The 21,239-nt window shown below is 33.6% G+C and overlaps 1 protein-coding gene across 3 annotated transcripts; it reads left to right on the top strand.

The window, feature by feature from the left end:
• Positions 1-5,509: 5,509 nt before the first annotated feature.
• LOC138335199 (beta-1,3-galactosyltransferase brn-like) lies at positions 5,510-20,668 on the top strand. Of its 3 annotated transcripts, none has more exons than XM_069284182.1 (2): positions 5,510-5,825; positions 19,042-20,668. In XM_069284182.1, the coding sequence occupies exon 2, from the start codon at positions 19,325-19,327 to the stop codon at positions 20,543-20,545; it is 1,221 nt and encodes a 406-aa protein (XP_069140283.1). In that variant the 5' UTR covers positions 5,510-5,825; positions 19,042-19,324; the 3' UTR covers positions 20,546-20,668. The 3 variants fall into 3 exon arrangements, with proteins under 3 accessions (XP_069140283.1, XP_069140284.1, XP_069140285.1); XM_069284183.1 differs by lacking the exon at positions 5,510-5,825 and adding an exon at positions 14,203-14,362; XM_069284184.1 differs by lacking the exon at positions 5,510-5,825 and adding an exon at positions 17,641-17,748.
• The last annotated feature ends 571 nt before the right edge of the window (positions 20,669-21,239 follow it).

Here is a 21,239-nt window from a genome sequence, read left to right as displayed (position 1 = left end):
GTAATGGTTCATTATTCCAAAAAAGGAGATGTACAGTAAGAAACTTAAATATATGTATTATGTCCCAAAGGTCTTTTCTATGAAAAAGTATACATGTATGTAAATTATGAAACGGTGATATTTTAACGGTACTTTTGGCGTCATACGCACAAATAATTTTGCACTAAGCCGTGCTTACGCATATGATTTTTTTTGACTACTGAAAAAATAGCAATTAACTCTCAATTGCTGTGATGCACGTGCCACACATTTAATATAAATTAATTAATATTTTGTAATTTCGCTGGATCCTACAAATGTTCGCTCCGCGAGCATTCTAAGCTGTACGATAATTATTGATATTTTCATTTTACACCACAGGTAGTTGTTTGGTATTCTTCTGATAAGTCAATAACGATGTTAATGTTATTATATTCCGAATTTGCACAGTACAGAGTTATCTGCACTTGCGGGTAGGTAGTGATTGTGACGTCACGTGTTTGAGAGCGTAACAACATTCGTTTCGGAGAAAACGACGTGAATTGCGCTCACAAAATAATGACGTAACAATCGGTACCTACCCGCAAGGGAAGTAACTCTGTAATATGCAAGGACGGGATAGGTATGTTGGCATATTAACTAGTAATTCACATCCAAGTAGTACAAGTTGGTGTTTTCACTCAATCACGCAAGGACTTCATAGTTCACGTCGCTATCACACTTCACTCTGTATAGGTAGCACTGTATTAATTGGCCTCGATAGAAGACTTGACGGCCATGTAAGTGAGGAAATCACAAGACGTGTAATCAATATAACCTAACCGAAATCGATCGTCGTGAGATATGTCCAACGGCACAGATCTTCTCGATTTATTCGTTCATAAACACGTTTTTTTCATTCGACACTGACAGAAAATAAAAACGGTCATGCGAGGAAAAATCGAATTAGTCATCGATTCAGTCAGGTTTCGATAAAATACAATTAACGTAAGCTGCACCAGCCCTACACGACAATCTGGTTAAAGCAATAGATTAATGATGTGGGGCTATAAAGTCTTGAGACAAACGGATAAAATTGCAACATATGAGGAGCGTTATTTGTCCACTCATTATTAGCCAGTTGTTAAATCATTTTAACGCCACTTGGAAAGACATTTCCCCTATTTTGACAATTTATGTCCATTTTCATTAGTATACGAATGGATAACTGTGAGTTCAAAAGCAGTTCACTGAGGATTCAGTAGTAGCGAATTTCATACATGTGTTATCACATAACTGGATCGTCCAGCCATGTCATACGGCCATGTCATAAATATCGTAAGACACATGTGTAATAACGCTATTGTGACGTCACAGGTAGTTTTCACGCAATAATCTATATATGACGTCGCATGATTGTCTCGTTCGACGGAAACGTCACATCTGAGTCGGATTTCTACTGTTTTGTATAGAGATAAAATATAAAAAAAAGTTCCAGCTATATATCTATTAATAAAAGTTATGTGATAAAAAATTACACTCGTGACTATGTAATATGAAACTTATCAAACTCGTTGAATAATTTGATATGGCATTCGTCTAAAGGCTCGTGACATATCAAATTATTGAACTCGCTCGATAAATTTCATATTACATATCCATTCACGTAAGATCCTCTGTATCTTAAACGATCACCATGGAGACTTTACACATGTAATAATTGAAGATGTTGTAATCGATTAGTTTTCATTTTTCTAATAAAAAGACGTTCCCCTCTTTTGGCCCTCAATTACTAGCTGTGTTACATAATTTTTTTAACAATTCGACATATTGGAACTCATTATGATGACGCCGAGACGGACATCAAATGTGAATTAACATAATTATACAAAGGTTAGATATTCATATTTATGGATATTACTGGAAAAGGTTACGTTTGATATCATTATCTTATCCTGTAGACCTGTAACTACAATATTGTAGTATTTACAATTACATTGTAGTATTTTATAGACAATGACATATCTAGGTCAGCGGACGAAATAATTGTCTTCCTTTAATATATTGGCGCAAACACAAGACAAAAAATGAGATGTGGTGTCATAGTTGAAGTTAGAAAAAGAAGAATTACATACCAAATTTAGTCGCCTTTTACGATCTTGCAATAAAATCAGCAGGCACAATACCATTACAATTGGACAAGAACATAATTACCCTCAAAACAAAACCCACATTCAGGCCACATGTAGAAGACGCCGTCCTTACATTCAGCCAACGATATAAGATAAGGCACTCAGCAAAATAAAGGCCAACTCTCACCTGAGTAAGAAATATTTTCATTCATAATTAAAGTTACGATTAAAGCAAAAATGAATATGGCTGTCCGTCTAGGTGGCTTGTAGAGCTGAAGTGATCATACCTCTGTGTAAAATGTATTTTATGAATAGCAGGTAGTACCGCATTTTTGAACAACATCTGTCTGGGAGAACAATCAATTAGTCCTGTGTTAGGTTTATATTACAATAAGGACTACATTTGTCTCTAGGCTACAGTGTATCCGAACAACTCCACTTAATGTACCCAGCAAACGAATCATCACGCACAAAAGATGTAGTTTTACCTTCAAACGAAAATGCCAATCAGCGATTGTGTATTCGACCAATTGGTTTTGTTTGCCTTTGCCATACCTATGTATTGATTTCCCTCGAGTGAATAAAAATGTGACTGTATTGCTTGGTGCAGTTACAATTCAAATGTTTCTATCATGGCATACTACAACGTAAATCAGATTTCCACAAAAGCCGTCTAACGTGTTATTGTTTCCAAAAATAAGTTGTTTTATTCATCGAGTAATGTAATACTAATTTGATCATCGAAATCAAACTTCAGATGACATTGTATTGGATATTGATAACAAGCGGTGGCAATGCCATCGTTTATGGAAATATCTTTTGTCACAATGAATTCCTGCACCAGTGATAACATACTGTCAGATTCCCATATGGATAATCGGTAACGTCATTTTTACTCTTAGGGCATACGATACTGTCATATTTTCCCATAGGTCTCTTTTTACATTATATGTTGGTGTTGCTTTAGTTGAAAGGCCACCATTTTGAATTGCCTCGGTGGTGAGTGCGCATATTAGTCATCTTTAAAAGCCATTAGTGTAAAACAAGATAGAGTTCACGGACCCCAGACAGACTAGTGTAAAACAAGATAGAGTTCACGGACCCCAGACAGACTAGTGTAAAACAAGATAGAGTTCACGGACCCCAGACAGACTAGTGTAAAACAAGATAGAGTTCACGGACCCCAGACAGACTAGTGTAAAACAAGATAGAGTTCACGGACCCCAGACAGACTAGTGTAAAACAAGATAGAGTTCACGGACCCCAGACAGACTAGTGTAAAACAAGATAGAGTTCACGGACCCCAGACAGACTAGTGTAAAACAAGATAGAGTTCACGGACCCCAGACAGACTAGTGTAAAACAAGATAGAACTCACGAACTCCATACAGACATACTGTAACTGCGTATCATCTGTTTTATTTCACACGATGTCTGAATTGTTAGATTACCCTGTCCACCTGTTGCATATTGCGGCATGATCATTGCCATCGCTTGAACCTCAAAATCAATGACGTTATCGACAATATGCGCCACGTTTACGCTGTATGAACTCATGATGTCACGTAAGTGCTTTCACATAGTCCCGGTTCAAATGGTAAGCTCAACCAAATCTGTCAAACTATATGGGTTGAAATCTCTCACACCTAAAACAGATCACAAATCAGTAAACTTTGAGAGAGACACACATGATGTTGATTGGCATTGATGGATATTTTGTAATTACATAGTATTATATGCGCTTACACAAAAATGTACATGATAAGCAATTTTGATTTAAAAATTTAAAAGTGATATCAGATTTGAAGAAATTTCAAAGAAATATCTTAATAACATACCATATGTTTGCTCTAGATAATTTAAACGATAATTTAGTCAATTGTGAATCAGATGTAAAACTAATTCTGTTTCATCTGTGTATGACAAATCTTACAAAAAGAAATCAGAAACCTGATTATTTATTAGTGTACAGAATTATCCATTATGTAGGTTTAATTTTATTGTGGAACTGGGGTCTCGTTTTTGTAATCGATTATTTTTCATTCGTGATATGTGATATGCCCTTGTGTGAAATCAAGGACCATGTTTTACAGCAAAATATGTTATAGATAAATCTTTGTGAAACTCCATTCCATACTATCGATTCATGTGTAATTATGCAGTTAAAATGTTACTTCAAATAATTATTGTTATTATATCCCATTGTAATACGCGTCATATATTAAATGTCATATGTGTAATAAGGGTGGGGTGTGTTTTTCAGTGTCTTTGTTAGCATGTTTCAGTGATAGCACCATAAAAAGGGCAAAAGTTCCACTATACAAGAATTTAATTTCTGCTCCTGCAAAATGAAGTAGGGTCAAATGTGACCGACTGGGGTGTGCTTGTCTGGACCCAGTTTCCTTAACGTTTAGGAATTTCTTATCTCAAATATTCCCAATAGAAAAGCATTACAAAAACTAAGGAAAGAATCTTAAGTTAAGAAGTCTTCCTTAAAATCTGTAACGCTTTCCATTGGAGAATTTTAAGTTTAGAGTTTCTTTGAATTTAAGGAATGTTCATGGAACTGGGCCCTGGTGTCTTTGGAAGCGTCCGTCAGTAAGAATGCACTATTCTGTCTTCATAATACAGGGTTAGCTCCCTTGCGGGTATGTATCGATTGTTACGTCATTATTTTGTGAGCGCAATTCACGTCGTTTTCTCCGAAAAGTATGGCGTTACGCTCGCACATGAAGTCACAATCAATACCTACCCGCAAGGGCAGATAACTCTGTATTATACAAATACAGCATAACAAGAACATGAACTACCACAAAGAGCCCAACAAAGAACAGTGTCTCAAAACACACATGTACTTCATACACGCAAAACACACACGTACTTCATACACACAAAACACCACATACAGACGTTGTCGTCCAAAAAAACCTCTGACTATAAATAGTTTGTTAATCTAACCAACTTATCAATCCACAAACTTTGATGACGTCATATATGGATTATAATATAAGTGGGTTATGACAATATTCAGTTTCATTAGATCAATATATACAACGAACTAATAAATTCATTTAAAATGTTCTCTTGGATTTCGTTATAAACTGTACTAAGTGAACCTTGATATGTATTATGTCTTATATGGGCCTAAATATGTGTAGTTTCATACATGGATCTTGATACATAATCAAACGATATCTTACGTTAATATTCCCATTTGTTGCCATGGTTACGGATCTAGTTATATCCACAACACCCCGTCTTTTGTACTACATTGTAAAAAGATTCATTATTGATGAAGTCGTTATGTAGTTGTCAATATACCTTAATGCCAATACTACAGGTGCATCCGCACAGCTTAACGCGCCATATACTGACATTACAAATACATCAGCATCACCAAACGCTTGTAGTGTGAGAGAAACCAAAACATGTTCCGGTTGGCTGGTTAAATGTGGCATGGTTAGTTCAACTTAAACGAAAATACGAGACACCTTTGCAGGTATAACAGCGAAAATGGTGTTTCTACCTGATATGTTGGTGACAAACGCGCATATATATTGATTAAACAGACCTGATCAATGTAGACAGGACATCCCTCTTTCATTGGGGATTCGACCTGTAATGAAAACGCGGACATTTAAATTGCAGCGTTGACGTGCCATCGATACACTGCTGTCACCGGTAGTTGATCAGTGAATTCCAGTCCGGTCCACTGCAATGAACGCATACGTAAAGGTAGGTCGCATTTCTATATTTGCAGTAACGGTAATATCTTTAAAATCGATTACATATAAGTATTAGTGGCTAACTCTCTTTTTATCTAAATCAGCTCCCATTAAGGAGTAGCATCGCGCTTTCTATGTCTATTTTCAACATAGCCTCCTTCATGATGCTGATTTGTTTTCTATTGTTGATGTGTTTGTTTTTATTTATCTGTTAATGGTATAGCTTAGTATTATACTGAGTCTATGTAGCGACATATCCAAAGCGTCATACCTTTGTTTATATTGTAATTTACGTGTTAAACAAACGCACACTTCCTTAACGATTTTAAAATGCAACGTCCCGCTGGTTTCGATATTTTGCCTATTCAGTAGTATATTATAGATTGATTTAAATGCAGGTGACAAGGTAAGCATTACGTTCGGTAAGGTTTGTTTAAGTCTTGAGTACATCGTACGAAAAACGCGAAAATTTTGGCCTGTTATTTTATCTTGTTTCTACTGTCTTATGTATGGTTAGATAAAACCTCCTCTACAATCACTTACTAGTAACACTATGAAATTGTGAAATTAAATTGTAGACCACAACTTGGCTTCATAGTTTGATTACATTCATCAGTACTCATTTCAGTGTAGATGTAAAAATAATGATCTTCAGCATTCAGCCTAAAAATCCTTTTCGGGTTTATTTGTACAATAAAACCTATGCATTGTAAGTATTATGCAATGTAATTCTCAAAACACATTTGCATATCATATCCCAGCAAACGATTATTTCCGGTTGTTTCACAGTGCTTTAATGTATAAATTTAGAGTAGAAATAAAAACTTCCAGCTAAAGGAATAGAACAAAGACCACATTCGATCGATGATCACGTTAGATTGGTATTAATAAATCATGATAAAAATACAATACCTTTTGTAGTCAGTTAACATGTTGAATGTCTACAGTAGTTATTAGTTGTCTCCTATCAGTGTATATCAGTGAATCAATGAATTGACATCTTCTGTAAGCTTATTGAATTTGAAGATTTTACTAGGTAGATAGCATTATATCAACATGTTCTCTAGTCTCTGCTTTGGTTGTAAAAGGCAAATATATATATAAAATTAGTAATTAATTATTAATAATTTATTAGTTAAATGTGAATCATTAAAATAACGCAGCAGGGTTAGATATACCATAAGATGGTACGCTCTTACAAACACGGGAAGATGGGGAAAACTGCCAAACAACACCACAAATAGTATCTTGTAGGTTACACGTACAATTTTATTATAAAACTAATTTAAAGATACTCCATCGCCGACAGAGTATAAATGGTATTCAACATTTGAACAATAATTGGTGTTTAATCGTGTATATATATGTCTAGTAAACACAAAAAATAATATAAAATAATTTGTTCTGCATTTGGTGCATGTGTAATCAGTACTTCATTCCATATAGGATATAGTGCCACGGAATGTTTTCGGGATGCAATTAATTATTTTTCATATTTTTAACTTGAAGTAAAATAAGAAGCTCAAACTTTTCAATGGTGGTAGTAGTGTAAAGTAAGTAACTTTTATAACTAAAGAAAAATACTAAATCGTCTGCTCCTGTTTTTGATAGTAAAAAATACCATTTGACAGCGGTGGAGCATCTTTAATTCAGTAAAACGTTGAATAAAATAATGATAAACTGTAGAGCTTATTTTTCTGAGATATTGACAATGAACGAATAATTCTGGCCATTAATAAATATCAAAGAGGAAATTAAAAAAAAAATAATGATCGGTTATCGATATTCCAATGGCTACTATAGTAGTCGGTATATCCATCCCTGGACTATGGCATAGCATATTGCAACAGTAATTTCCAGTCCACAGTGTGTACCCTCTTTCATATGTGTAAGACAAGAGTTTTCTCCCTAAGGTCACAAAATGTACAAAAACACTCGGTTGTATCACAATTGCCGTGTAATAAATGTCTAAGACATTTGAATGTTCATTAAAATACTTACTGATGCATTATCTACCTGCTCTATTGGTGGTTTATGAAAAATAACACATGTACGCAATAATATCAAAATTGAAATTTAGAATCGTAGTCGACAAAATAAGAGGAAAACGTAAGATAAGGTATGGATTTTTCCATTTCTAATTATCACAGTGGTGATCAGTTTGGTCTTCAGATGTGTGTTCGCCCCTGTTAAGGGTTCGGCCTCCTTACTGAGAATTCAGCATATTCTATATCTTGCTGTACCTGCTAAAGGGAGGATTGGAGTATAATGTGACCGGATGGGTTGTGCCTGTCTGGTATCTGTGGCAGTACCCTTCAGTAAGATCGCACTGTACATTTTAATTATATTTTCACAATACAATTTACATGTTTTTCACTAAAATAATAATTTAGTGATTGACGATGAGTTTATTTTCCCTCGGGTAAACTAAAATGGTTATTAATGGGTTTAGATTGTACATAACATCTCCGAGGCATTTACATAAATAACTTTTTTACGCTCAAAAGTGTATTATTTACCTATACCTATAATATGTACGGGATCGTATTTTTACACGAAAGTTTTTGTATCATTATTTACTCTATCACATAAATAATGTGGCAAAATGATACTTATTAACCAGTTTAACAAGTTTACGTCAGTATTAACATTAGCACATAAACATTGATACTTTATTGTTATATCCCTATAGGCTACAACAGTTTCTATATAAACTCTATTGACAAAAATGCTAATAAATGAACTGTTCCGTCGAGCGGTCCAAAGAACTGTTAAAATCGACTGTTAAAATGTGCTGTTGGACCGGAGTGACGTCACAATGCGGTATAACAAAACATTTGGTGATAAGCCTTCAGCTTCGGGCAACAGTTTGTTTTCGGGTACAACAAATCATTTGTTGCCCTCAACCCCAGTCAACAACTGTATAATGTTTCATGGATTAACGGTATCATAATGAGTCATTTAAATGCTTTATACAGCAGTCACGAGCATAGCTTTATTGCTATTCTTTCATGTTTGATATTTTTTTTTAAATTCATTCCCGTTTGAACGATGTTGCATTAATATTGATACGTAATATTTTAAGTATTTTATGCCAATGCGAATAGTTTATACTGTTATAATTTGCCACATTACGCCACACTTAAATATATAGCGACTATTGAAACAGCCTAGCCACGCTAGAGAGGTCAAATTATTGATTGATATAGACCTAATTTAAAATAGATTGATGATCAAGTAATGTGAATAGTAATGATCTACAGAACCAGCAACATCAGTATTAATGATGTTGAAATGCTGGACATTATTAATTCATAAACATGAGCTGTGCTTGTCCTCAGATCACAGTACATCTGTATGAATATCCTCAGCTAACCGTGGTTAGGCGAAAGTCACAAAGAATATTTTGCATCTCAGCTAGGAGACAGAACCATTCACAGGGGCGAACGCTCATTTCTAGACCTTAATTGACATTACATGTAATTTACCTTATGACTATTTTAACCTGATCTTATGCACATTAACATTATAACAGGCTAACAAATCGATAACTCACAATTGCTGAAGTGATTTGCCTATTACCACACCTGACTAACTGATATTTCACAAATCCTGCTCGCATATGTAGAAAAGTGTTGTAAATATACCTGCTTGTTTTTAAAACATCTCGGTTGGTTTCCGTTCATTATATATCCGATAACCATTGAACTGACCCATTCATAGATAGATGATTTATCTATACAGATAATTGATCTTTCCTGAATAAATGCTTCATATTCATTCATATTTCATGAGTTATCGTGATCAGGACTTTTATACAGGTGGCATTATTTTACATGACATTAAAGTGAACAGTCGGGCAAGGATGACTAAAGTCGGTAAAAATGGTGTGAATGTATCCAGTATAATTTCTCGTCAAAATCTGTCTGCGTAAGTAGAAATTAATTTAAAGTATAGGAATCCTAAAACGTCCTCCCGGCTGACTATGTCCGTGGTTACATTTCCACGCAGCCTCGCTTTCAATGCTCTCAACTTTTCTTTATTCCAATGGCATGGGAAACGTAAGCAGAACTTAACCGTCGTATTAATTTGTGAGAACTTTTGGAAGGCCAATGAACGCATTTAGACTGGTTTTCTTTGCCCGACTATTCACTTTAACAATTCGCAGTATAATTTACATGTGTACGTGTACAATACTATTTTACCTATCGCTGGGTATTATATCTTAGGTAGATGTGATGTGGAATCTTTCCTTGTAAATTTTGAATGATATATTCCGAATTTGCATATTACAGAGTTATCTGCACTTGCGGGTAGGTATTGATTGTGACGTCATGTGTTTGCGAGCGTAACGTCATACGTTTCGGAGAAAAAGACGTGAATTGCGCTCACAAAATAATGACGTAACAATCGATATCTACCCGCAAGGGAGCTAACTCTGTAATATGCAAAGACGGAATACGTTGATATTAGCACATGAATATCAACTTCTCTGATATATTCCAACATGTCCCCCGCCTAGAACTATGATAATATGCTAGATAACATATACGTGTATACCATTCATAAACTACTCGGGTGATCCATACATTTCTATTGATAATTGTATTGAAATTAATTCTTTGTACTTGACTGTCATGCTCACGTCAAATTAAATTGTTTACCATAGTTACAGCTGTGTGAAATGTCGATTTCATATCATATGATAATATATACAAAAAGAAATCATTATCTTTTATTCAATAGGTAACTGTTCAGGTAGATTAACTAGTCGATCAAAAACAGAAAAAGACCACTTTATCTTAGTGACATGCCACGTGTTCTGTACTGTGTTTGAAAATACGACAATGTATATTGTATTTTTTTATTCACTTGGATTTAAATTTCGCTTATTCACCTTTTAGTTAATCTCCGCGAGCTTAGTTACCAACTTATACAAAAACTACATATAAGAGAATAAAAATATAATCTCCCGTTTGGAAAGTCCAGAAAACGGGTAATGCATTCCGAACGATTATGAGGTTTCTGTTCGATATACAAAAATGTATCAATATAGGCAACACTGTGGCGAAGGATTTGTTTTAATTTTTTAACGCCAACAACTGTTGTTCTTTTTCAAGGTAGGCCCGTATTACTGTTTCTAAGTCTATATAGATATATATATAAGAAATAAAAATAATAACGACTGACTAGTGAGCGCTATCGCCTCATTCTACGGAGCTTTTCAGTCTGAAGAGATTATTTCTTATAGATTTCGTCCGTAAGGCTTTTTCTTCAAATAAGCAAATATTTTGATAAGACTTTTATTTTGAGTCTTTCTGTGCCCCCCAATTATGAAGATATGTTAGTGTTAGCTTCTTGGTGTATGATTTTTAAACTTAATGATTTTTTCAGAGCTCATAAAATGTCAAGGGTCAAAGTTCAACGCGTGAACATTTCTAATCATTGATTTTGAAAATATCAGATAAGATAAATTGTTTTATAAGTTTATCACTGAGAAGCATGAACCTTTGTTTTTCCATTCTAATTTTAACTTAGAATAAATGTAAATGATCAACACCTCAAACTGTAGAACAGTCAAAATACTAAATATTGTTCGAGGTCCATATACTTATATTTCCATGGCAGTCCCAGTATGTGACCTACCCAAGCGCAGTTGGCATTACTAAGTCTACGAACTGCAATCCGTTAATTATGACGTCATCATAATTGTGAGTCACAATTGCTGTGCCAGCAATCACGGAAAATGACTGTTCAAATTGCTGTTCCACCCTTGAAGACACCGAATTAATTATTCATTATAAACGCAAATCACTTAAAATTTCGCCATGAAATTGTTATCAAATGTAAATATATATATTGAATGTCTCTCAGATAGCATCCACAGCCAATGTGAATGTCAACTGGACAGTGGCAAATTCAACAAATTGAAGTGCGCTGCATGGTAGATTTCATATCCACATTTGAAAGAATCTTATGTTATGTGGCAAGTGTCACGACAAGGATGTTACGCACTCTAGGATACGATCATCAATGTTTAAAATACTTCACGTTTCACTTCAATACAATCTATCGCGAATAAGATAATCCATACAGTATAGGATAAAGTAATTCCATACCGTCACGTATGAGAGTTTATAATCTTAGCAACGATAAACTCATACGGTTTATATCATAAAATAATCGATTTGAGCTACAATTTTGAAACATGATATCCCAGTCGTGAGAGAAACCAACTTTGCTGGAAATGTCGCCAATATATGACTATGAAATAGTTCCTCATAATAGACAAACACTAAGTTGTAATTGATGTTTAATACATATTCTCTAATTTAATAACTGTTTGCTCTTTTAACCCGGTCTTACGTTTATACATCATTAAAAGGTCTCTTCATATAACATCTTTTGATGTGATGCTGCCATAGTTACTGAGAGTAAATGACAAACATAACCAATACAGAAAAATCGACATTACTTTGAATCATCTGAGTCATTGTCCTTATGGTGACTGATGCACTATCGTTTTCTGCGTTTATTAAAATGACTCATGAACGTCTTACATGCAAACTGCAATTGATTTTTTCCCGGACGTATTAAACTATTTTCAAATATTTTTAACTAGAAGTAAAAAAGAAGCTAAAAATGTTCAATGGTAGTTATGGTGAAAAGTAACTTTTGTAACTGAAGGAAAATACTAATCCGTCTGCTCGCTCCTATTTTCGATCAAAGAGGAAAATACCATCGTCGGCGATGTAGCATCTTTAATATTTAACGCTTTGAGCATTTTTCCCAATTAATTAAAAAAAACACTTTGATTTGAACTGTTTGTATGGAAAAGACTTAACTAGATATTCCGAATTTGCATATTACAGTGTTATCTGCACTTGCGGGCAGGTATTGATTATGACGTCATGTGTTTGCTAGTGTAACGTCATACGTTTCGGAGAAATCGACGCGAATTGCGCTCACAAAATAATGATACCTACTCGCAAGGGAGCTAGCTCTGTAATATGCAAAGACGGAATAGAACATCAGGGGAGGCATAAATGATAAATACTGTAGTTGTTTTAACAAAGGTTTCGATGAAATGAGAAAATAGATGGTGATAGAAGCTTCCATTAGGAGTAACATTTGATCTGGGAAAACAATATGCGCTAATAATCATTAAAATACCACAATTACTTATGTTATCATTGATATTGATCCATGGTCTTTCGTGCAGTCAGTAAAAAGTTATTTGGGCTTTCAGGTATCTTAGTTACCAATGTCAATATTGTAGATATTGTAAGGAAAGCCAACTTTTTATATACATATTTTCAAAACTTATTTTATAATAAAAAATGCGTTAATATCATTTAATTACACTGATTTAAAAAAGCACGATCAAACCATTTGATTTTATTGACGAAACGTATATATCGAATAAAGAGAAAAATCGTTAGAACGTTATCGGCTCTATGCGGCAAACGCTTACCTAAAGGCCTAGGTTTTAAGTGAAGTCGCCATTTAAAATCATGCACTTGGGATTGAAAGTACATTTCGAACCATGTGCATGTACTTCCCCCAGATTCATATTACATGTACAATATCCCTATCCTTCACATCCACAAATGAAAGTCTTACAGCCATGTTTGATATTTACATTGTTTATACTTTTAATATAGTCTTTCGCTTGCTTATTTTTTGTATGGCACGGATCCCAAAACGATGGTTACCGTCGATGAATCATAGCGTTTGTAACGTCATCTTTTGGCGTGATTTTTGTGACGTCATAATTACCGGAAAATGGTACCTACGATGCTCTACGATACGCTCCAATACAAGATCTAACAACTCCCCGTTTAAGGTCACCTCAGCATGACCCCTATGGTGAGCCAATCAGCGTGTCGCCTATGAAATATTCAGTGTTATTGAATATCTCAGAAGTAGAAACGGCTACTAGCTATGATATGTAGTACGCCCCGTGATGTTCAGTTTAAGGGAGCAAAAAATAAATATAAACAACTATTTAATTGATAATCAAGGACAAAAGTAGATTCTAAATTTGTACACAAGCTTAAATGGCAACACAATAAGACAAGTTTGTAAATAGATAAAGAATCAATACCTTTCTGAAGTTTATCTTATACAACAAGACAACAATCTAGACGTTACATTACAATCTATTATCAGTACCATTTACGTGGCCATATCGAGACAATAAATTCTAATGCAATGACTTCCTTATACGCCTAATTATGAATTATAAATACAATACCAATTACTTCGTACAAATGTGTTTGCCAAATTGATTGACATAGACTAACCCCTTTAGTAAGTGGCAATTAAATATTCATAAATCGACAGCAGGTATCCATAAATGTTGTCCCCGGGGTGTATTACAATATAGACTATATACGGATGCGAGCAGAGTAGACACTATCTATACAGGGGCTGAGTTCATTCATAGACAACGTTATGCTCTTTGACGGGGGAACTATCAGGGAGTGATATCTCAGAAAGCTGTGTTATTATCCAGGCATTTCGATATAACTTACAGCTGAGGTGGTGAGTACTATTTTTTACATTGGATGTATATTTTACAAAATAAGTATCCAAGGTATACATCTTCAAATGTCCCTTGGTATTAGGTATTTCATCACTGTTGATTACTTTTGTTTGCAATGGATGTTATGTTTTACAAACTAAATATCCAAGGTATGCATCTTCAAATGTCCTTTCATTTCAAGTATTTCATCTTCGTTGATAGCTGATAGCCCTTCACAAAGCCATATATATTTTGAAATACTATTAGAAAAAAAACTTATATTTGCAAGTATTCATAGCTCTGCCATCGCACTTCAAATAAACATACTTAACTAATCTACTGTCTCTCTTCTACCAGCTGCTCTCTCTCTCTCTCTCTCTATCTATCTTTTTCTGTCTTCCTTTTCTCTTTCTACCAACCTCTTTCTTTCCATAAAGTCAATACATTATATTGATAACATCAAATTACTTAATCATGAATGCTTGCATTTGGTATTTTATTTAAATTATTTGTAATAATTGTATGTATTAAAGTTTTCACACTTTGAAATCATAATAAAATACATAATCTTCAATAACTTTAAACTAATATATGCTAATATAAACTAAACGCAATATGCAACCTGTTAGGAATAAATAGTAGATATATATGTGTTTATGTGTGTTAGTAATGTATTTGATTACCATGTAAAATATTTTTTGAAAGAATATAAAAAATCAATATCTTTAAGTGAGTGCAAATGTATGAAAGATGAGTGTAAGCATTTTCATACATTGTATATTGTACATGTATTGATAAAAAACCTGAATAAAAAGTAAATTTAAAAAAAAATCATCTTCGTTGTGAAATACTTTGGTTTACAACATTTAAATATCGTTATGCAGCTGTAAATTGTAGAGTTTGTAAAATGCCTTATGGAACTGTATACTATAGTTGCTTCAGAATTGTGATTGTTTGTGTGTCCTGCAATATGCCGATCCTTTAATTCGTATTTACGATATAAATAGTTTGGTATCCTTTGCTAATAGTGCTTTCATAAAAGTCAATTCGAACAAGCAAATTTGTGGAATTTCCATCCCCCGCTTTCTGGACATATTGTAGGAAATTATTATTGAGGTTAGCTTTAACCTTGGTTGAAACGTGAGAAAATACATCAAAGGGCCATAACTCTGCTAACTAAGATCTGCCAAAACTGGCGATCTAACTTGACTAAGCCCTTAAGGCATTTAACTTTGTTAACAAGTTTTAACAATATTAGTTTTAACATTTGTTAGTTATTTCACAGAAACTACAGAAAAATGACATTTGTAATAAATTAAAGGGTCATATCTCTGCTAAATAACATCCGCTGAAAGAGCTGATCGAACCTGGCCAGGCACTTAAGTCAATCAACCTTGTTACCAAGATTGAAGAAAATCGGTTAATATCTATTACAGTTATTTTACGGAAGTGGCAGAAACTGACTTTCATTTAAGCAAAGGGCCATAACTCCATAACTCCCCCGTTTCGGAGAAAGCGGGGGTTAAAAATATATGCATTGTTCTGAAGCCGAAAACAAAAGTGAATAGCAATGCAGCTGTAAATTGTAGAGTTTGTAAAATGCCTTATGAAACTGTATACTATAGTTGCTTCAGAATTATGATTGTTTGTGTGTCCTGCTATATGCCGATCCTTTAATTCGTATTTACGATACAAATATTTTAGTATCCTTTGCTAATAGTGCTTTCATAAAAGTCAAAAATACGAAAAATATATGCATTGTCCTGAAGCCGAAGACCACATAAGTGAATAGCAAAGACGATAGGCTTATGATGTCTGAAGTTAAAGTATTGTCTATGTGCCTTTTAACACGCTATTAAAACTTAAGGCGGTTTAAGCCTTGAGCGTACTAACACAAGATTCAACGATATTGATAGGAATGGGGTACAGGTGGGGATTTTGTGTTAAAACATACCTATTTGTGAAGGCTATGACGATATCTACTTCGTTGCTGTCACAATAGTAAGAGTTTCTTGAGGTTAACCATGTTCTGTCAACAACAAAAACATCAATTTTTTTAATCATTATCATTTTATTTTATTTTTCATTTCAATTTCATTTTAAATTTAACAGTACACCGACCTCTTTATTTCATGAATCAATGTAATAACTAAAATCTTACGTCTAGTGTTCTTGACAACTAACATTGAATGATAATCACGTATAAAATTATTTTTTGAAATGAATCTTAAATGTTCTTAATTCAAACAGAAATGTCTTCAAGTTAAATGGAACGTTATTGCTATACTCAGAGATCACGCTTTTAATATGTTTTTAAATATTACCAATACTTTGAAAAGTACAATACTCAATTCATTGGTTTTAAAGTTACAAATACAGATAAGAGCTGAAAATTATTTTGGCAGTACTAACAAAAATCATTATGTTTACATAATTATTTTTTAACTTTACAGTGCAGTGAAATGAGTACACATGACCATGCCACAAAGTTGTGGCCTACAATTTCATTCACATATGTATAGTGTTTATATTTATTTCTAGGTTTAGGTTTGTTTCCATCTGAACATACATAAGGCATGAAAAACAAGAATTTTACAAGTGCATAAAGCATGTGTCGTAGGTAATGTTTATAAGGCATCATGCATTTTTGTTTGTCAATTTGAAGGATTTTCACAGCATAATTCATTTAGCAGGACGGTTTTCAATAGATTTGAGAAGGACAAATAGCATGTCACTATTTTCTACGAGATATTGCACATTTCACTTTAACAATACTTGAAATGAAATAGATTGATAACCAGTAACACAATAGAATAATTCTCTCTTTATAGCTGTTACCATAAAATCCAATAAATATTACAACACTTGTCGGATATTGAATCCATCATTCTTTGAAACTCACAACGCACCTATTGAAATTGAAATTACTAATAAATAATATACTACTAAATCAAGGCAATATATATCAAATATCTAATAAACGATTCACAATTATATGACATTGAACAATGGACGCAAGTCATGCAAGTTTAATACTACCATTATTATCTAAAAACTGATAATCATAGATTTATAATAGACGCTGCTATTTCAACAACAATATACATATATTTTCTACGCAGTATTGATATTTGTAATTACCCTGTCCAACCGTGGACTAGGATAAATAGAATCTTACATGGGTCTGTGAAGTGGACAGGGATATCTCTCCACTTCACAGACCCATGTTTGATTCTTTTTCTCCCATACTAAGTAGAAAAAATGATGAAATTACACTTGGTTTCCAGCTGTTTTCATCGCGCCATTCTCGCAGGAACGTCGTTATGCGTGAAAATTGATGACGTCAATGTATGCATTATCATCTATGGGCATAACAGATATCTTCAAAACCAACTTCCAACTACAGGTACCTTTTGGCTTCACTTTAAAAAGGAAGTAGCTTACGATTTGTGTCTTTCAATGATTTACCTATAAATGATAACTACCTCAATATTAATTTATCAATCGCTTAATGTAAAATACACATAGCCAAGGTTATTTGCACAGCTATATTGAAGCTTTTATCCCAATATTTGAAATACATTGTTCACACATTTTCATGGAAAGATGAATCATTACAATGGTCAATACGACGTTAAAATGACCATTAGCTGTCAAAATGTTTATCAAAACTATGCTCGTCATCAGTCTAACGGACATTTGACAGTCACACCATATACTTATATTTCTATTTACAACTGTATAGTTTCCAAGCATAACTGTACTTTAGTGTTTAGTGTTTTCAGTATATGACTTATTAATCAATATTAATATTTGTCAAATATTCAATTATGTTTATATTACATATTTTTTATTCATACAGTATATGTTTGTATTACTAATAGCTATAATGTCCAATATGTTACTGTTGATCAATTTATTTGCAAACTATATATGCTTTGATAATAAGTAACACGTTGTTTTGAATAGAAAACACGTACTTTTAAGATGCTTCATCACAAACAGAGCATCATTTTATTTATTATTTTGACAATTAATAATGTTAAACCGTATATATTTGGATAATTGATACAAAACTATATATAAAATAATTAGTTTTGCTTCTGTTCTATGCGCAATCAGTGCCGCTTTCCATATGGCAAAGGATGTTTTTGGATGCAGTAAATCATCTTAGATAATTCTATATTCAAGTACGATAATAAGCTCAAATTGTTCAATGATGATAATAGTGTAAAATAAGTAACATTTTGTTATCATCTGCTCCCACTCTTAAGTACATATCACCATTAGTTGGTAACCAAATCTGTATACTACTATATTAGCCCAAAATATGATCAATTCATATAACTCATATAACTTGACAAGTTAATACTTGATCGTCACGTCTCGAATGAAATAAATGCGATTTGATACACACAGTTCCAGATACCTTTTTCAAGTTGACCTTTCTAATGTATTTAGGAAACCAGACAAAACATAATTCATATCAAATTTATCATAACCACAAAACATTATATATTTCATTTGAATTATCATAACCACAAAACATTATATATTTCATTTGAATTATGATTAACTATACTTCAGTACGGTGGTTTTCTTTTGTCAATACATATAATGTTTGGGACGTCCTTCCAACGACTCATTCCTTTATTTAATCAAACAACGTTTGATTCACTTTATCCATTTATCATTTCAGAAACAAACCCCATATTTCTTAGGACCACGAAGAGGAGATATTTACAACGATATTATCATGGAATTATACCACACTACAGCATGGTAACTGAGATAATTCACCTGTGTGAACCACATTGTAAAAGACATGTTGCAAATGGGGAAAATGAAATCATGAGAATGCTACCAACATGAAATACTTGTATAAACGTTTGTGCACTACCCATTGTATCGTGTAAGGAATTAAGTCTCCAACAAAGATCACCAACTCCGTCTAGAAACGTTTGTCGTTGAATGTCACAAATATGAAGACACATCATTACATTTACTGGATATGTCGACGATCACGAAGTGTGTTGGTGCCCATCTTGCTCCTATTCACAACTCTCTTGACTGTATCTATAATCCAGGAAACTGGACCTATGATACAAGCCAGAAATAAAAGATTACATGTGTTGCTAGCGAACATAACACAAGAAGCACTAGTACAAAATTCTATAAAAGTTAGTCCAATAAATATAACATCAATTACACGCCAGAAGCCACCAGAGCATCGTCCAATACTTGTATCAAGATTGAACAAGACGGTAATTCAACCAGCAAAGAGAAAAGTACAATCTTTGGCTAATTTTCATTATCCTATGAATATAGATTTGCCGAATCTTGTCGATAAAAAGATCGTAAATGGTACTGAGATCACTGCTAAACCTATCAACCCTCATACATTCCAATATCTACATCAGCCTAAAGTATGTTCTTTTTCTGTACCAGATGACGCAGTAAAGATTCTGGTGCTAGTGAAATCCGCTGTTTCAAACGATAAGTTACGTGAAAGTATACGCAATACATGGGCGAAGGACTTGCTGTCAAATTTTCATGTTGTATTTCTTCTGGGATACACGGACAACTTTAATCAGAGAAAAGTCGACAAGGAAAGTAAGATTTATGGTGACGTGATACAAGAAGACTTTCAGGATAAATATATAAATAATACTTTCAAAACTATTATGGGATTCAACTGGGGCGTGACGTCATGTCCAACTGCGTCTTTTTATTTCTTTGTCGATGACGATCATTACGTGTTCTTGGATAATGTCTATCTATATCTTAAGAACGCACATGCTTCCAAAACTAGCATGTTCTCGGGTTATCTACTGCCCCATTCTAAACCCTTCCGGGATATAAAATCAAAATGGTTTGTTTCTTGGGAGGACTACGCTTATGACTGGTGGCCGCCATATTTAGCCGGAGGGGCTTATTTGGTATCATTTTCAATAGCACAAAAGTTCCAGATAGCTTTTCCTTATGTCAAATACTTAGGAATAGACGATAGTTATTTGGGAATTGTAGCTAATAAACTCAACATCCGTCCGAGACATAATGCACACCTTGCAAATAGAGTTAGTGTTGTCAGCGAAACGAGGATAAAAAGAGCGAATATGTTTGCCTCACACGGCTTTAAAGATCCAGAAAAAATGCAAAAGGTTTGGGAGATGATTCATACTAATGACGCTAAGGATGTGTAGCAATTAGAAACACATCTGCTGAATATAACACGTAGGTGAGATAGCCTATTATTCAACTTCTTTAATAGCCCAAAATATGATAAATGTAAATGTATATGATAAGGAAAGGTTTTTGTAAAATAATGAAAAAAAAATAAAATAAAAACATTTACAGAGATGGAAAGTCAACATTTTGTATGGATATCATCACGTTACATTATGATCGAATTGACCTTTTTATTTTATTAAAGATGCTCTACCGCCGACAGAGCATAAATAATATTCACCATTTGAACAATATTTAGTGTTTAATCGTGTATACATAAGTCTAATTAACGTATAAAATCATTTATTTTTGCCTTTGGGTCATGCGCAATCGGTACTTCATTCCATATATGATATAGTGCCACGGAATTTTTTCGGGATGCAATTAATTATTTTCTATATTTTTAACTTGAAGTAAAAATTGAAGCTCAAACTTTTCAATGGCGGTAATGGTGTAAAGTAAGTAACTTTTGTTACTGAATAAAAATACTTCATCGTTTGCTCCTGTTTTTGATTATGAAAAAATACTATTTGTCAGCGGTGGAGCATCTTTAAGAAAACCGGACCAAAACATAACCAAACATAATCAGCGGTGGAGCATCTTATCGATTTCATGAACGTTGTTGAATATACTTTAATACGATGGTTTGTTTGTTGTTATTTTTTCATT

This window comes from Argopecten irradians, chromosome 11, assembly GCF_041381155.1.
Source record: "Argopecten irradians isolate NY chromosome 11, Ai_NY, whole genome shotgun sequence".
In the NCBI taxonomy this organism is placed as follows: domain Eukaryota; kingdom Metazoa; phylum Mollusca; class Bivalvia; order Pectinida; family Pectinidae; genus Argopecten; species Argopecten irradians.
This window is presented reverse-complemented; position numbering and strand designations above follow the sequence as displayed.

What these genes read in the sequence shown, in the direction of transcription:
- LOC138335199 (XM_069284182.1), top strand. Translation starts at nt 19,325, where the DNA reads ATGAAGACACATCATTACATTTACTGGATATGTCGACGATCACGAAGT.